The 1,579-nt window shown below is 41.0% G+C and overlaps 1 protein-coding gene across 1 annotated transcript in view; it reads right to left on the reverse strand.

Annotated features, from left to right (window-relative positions):
- The window catches only part of TMC2 (transmembrane channel-like 2), a 94,552-nt gene that overhangs the window by 36,746 nt on the left and 56,227 nt on the right, over positions 1–1,579 (reverse strand). The window contains exon 11 of the mRNA XM_008589659.1: positions 806–994. Coding sequence (XP_008587881.1) covers positions 806–994 — 189 coding nt within the window. The remainder of the gene's footprint in view (positions 1–805; positions 995–1,579) is intronic.

Below are 1,579 nucleotides of genomic sequence, written 5' to 3' on the forward strand. Positions count from 1 at the left end.
CTGAGTGCGGTGTGGGCGCGACACCAAGGGTTGCGATCCCGTTGCCGGTCCCCGGTACGGGTGTGACACCGAGGGTTGTGATCCCATTACCAGTCAGTAAAAAAAAGACAAAAAGGAAAAGAAAAAAAAAAAAAAAACAAGTCAGATGGCCAAGCCAAGCTGGATTCAAGGGATGGAGAAACAGATCCCGCCACTTCATGAATGTGCAAAGGAACGTGCATACAAGGATAGGGAGAATTTGTAGCCATTTTCACAAACTACCACAGATGTCAAATTCCCAAAAGAGACTTATGGATTCAACATAATCAAATAAAACCTTAATGTGTTTTATTGTGGATCTCAATGAAAGAACTCATTCTACCAGATATCAAGACATTCTATAAAGCCATAGTATATCAGTGTGTTTTTACTCCAGGAATAGACAAGTAGACCAATGGAATAGAAAAGAGAGCCCAGAATCACACCCATACGTTAATAGACATTTGATTTATGACGTATGGCACTGCAGAGCTGTGCGGAAAGAATCACCTTTTTAATAACTGATGTTGGACAATTGGCTATCCAGTTGATTGACATGCTAATTATAATCCATCTTTATCTATTTACAAAAGCCAGTTCCCAAAGTCTGATAACAGGTGACTCTTTGTTCAAGATGCTCACACTACTTGACTGGAAAGGGATGTAATTTCACTTTTTAAAACAAGTCCTGCAATCTAGACTTTCCACAATTCAGCTGAATGACATAGGAACCAGCAATTTCAGTTTTTGCCCCCAATCTTCACCTCACCGGAGATGTCCTTCTTACCTCGTTCCTTTCATACCAGCTGACATTCTGCCTTTTGGAGAATTCCTGTGATCGCTTCACCACAAAGTAGATGAGGTACCCACTTCCACACAAACAGCAGATGGTGAGAAAGTTGGCCAGGACACGAAGACATCTCGTCAGATGGATATTTTCTTCTTTATTACTCTCTTGTTCGTCCACTATTGATTCCTTAATGTGTAAAAACGAGATGTGAACAACGTCAGGCCAGGAACCAACAGGAACCATGGTGGTTGTGTCCCTGAGAATACTACTTCTTATATTTCCATAAATGAAATTATGCAGAGGGAGTGATATAACGCAGGGGCCCTGTGCCCTGTGGGGAACTAGTTATTTTCTTTAAGAAAATATATTTTGTTGTCATTGTTATTTTGGCACATATAACAAGAGAAACAGGTTTATTGAATACTTACTATGTGCTAGATGTGGTACTAAATGCTTTCCATGCATTATTCTTCTTAATCCTAACAACAGACCAACAGAGCAGTTATTATTACTACTTACATTACAGAACCTGAGGCCCAGAGAGGTTTCAGTAACTTTCTGATTGGGATTGTTTTAAATCTATAGATCAAATAGATTCAAATAGAATTTAACAAAATCGAACCTTCTCATTTGGGAGCTGGCAAGTTTTTTCTATAAAAAGCTAAATAGTAGGGCCGACCCCGTGGCTCACTCGGGAGAGTGCAGCGCTTGGAGCGCAGCGACGCTCCCGCTGCGGGTTCGGATCCTATATAGGGATGGCCGGTGCGCTCA

The sequence above is a fragment of the Galeopterus variegatus genome, unplaced genomic scaffold, assembly GCF_000696425.1.
Source record: "Galeopterus variegatus unplaced genomic scaffold, G_variegatus-3.0.2 Scaffold5573, whole genome shotgun sequence".
In the NCBI taxonomy this organism is placed as follows: domain Eukaryota; kingdom Metazoa; phylum Chordata; class Mammalia; order Dermoptera; family Cynocephalidae; genus Galeopterus; species Galeopterus variegatus.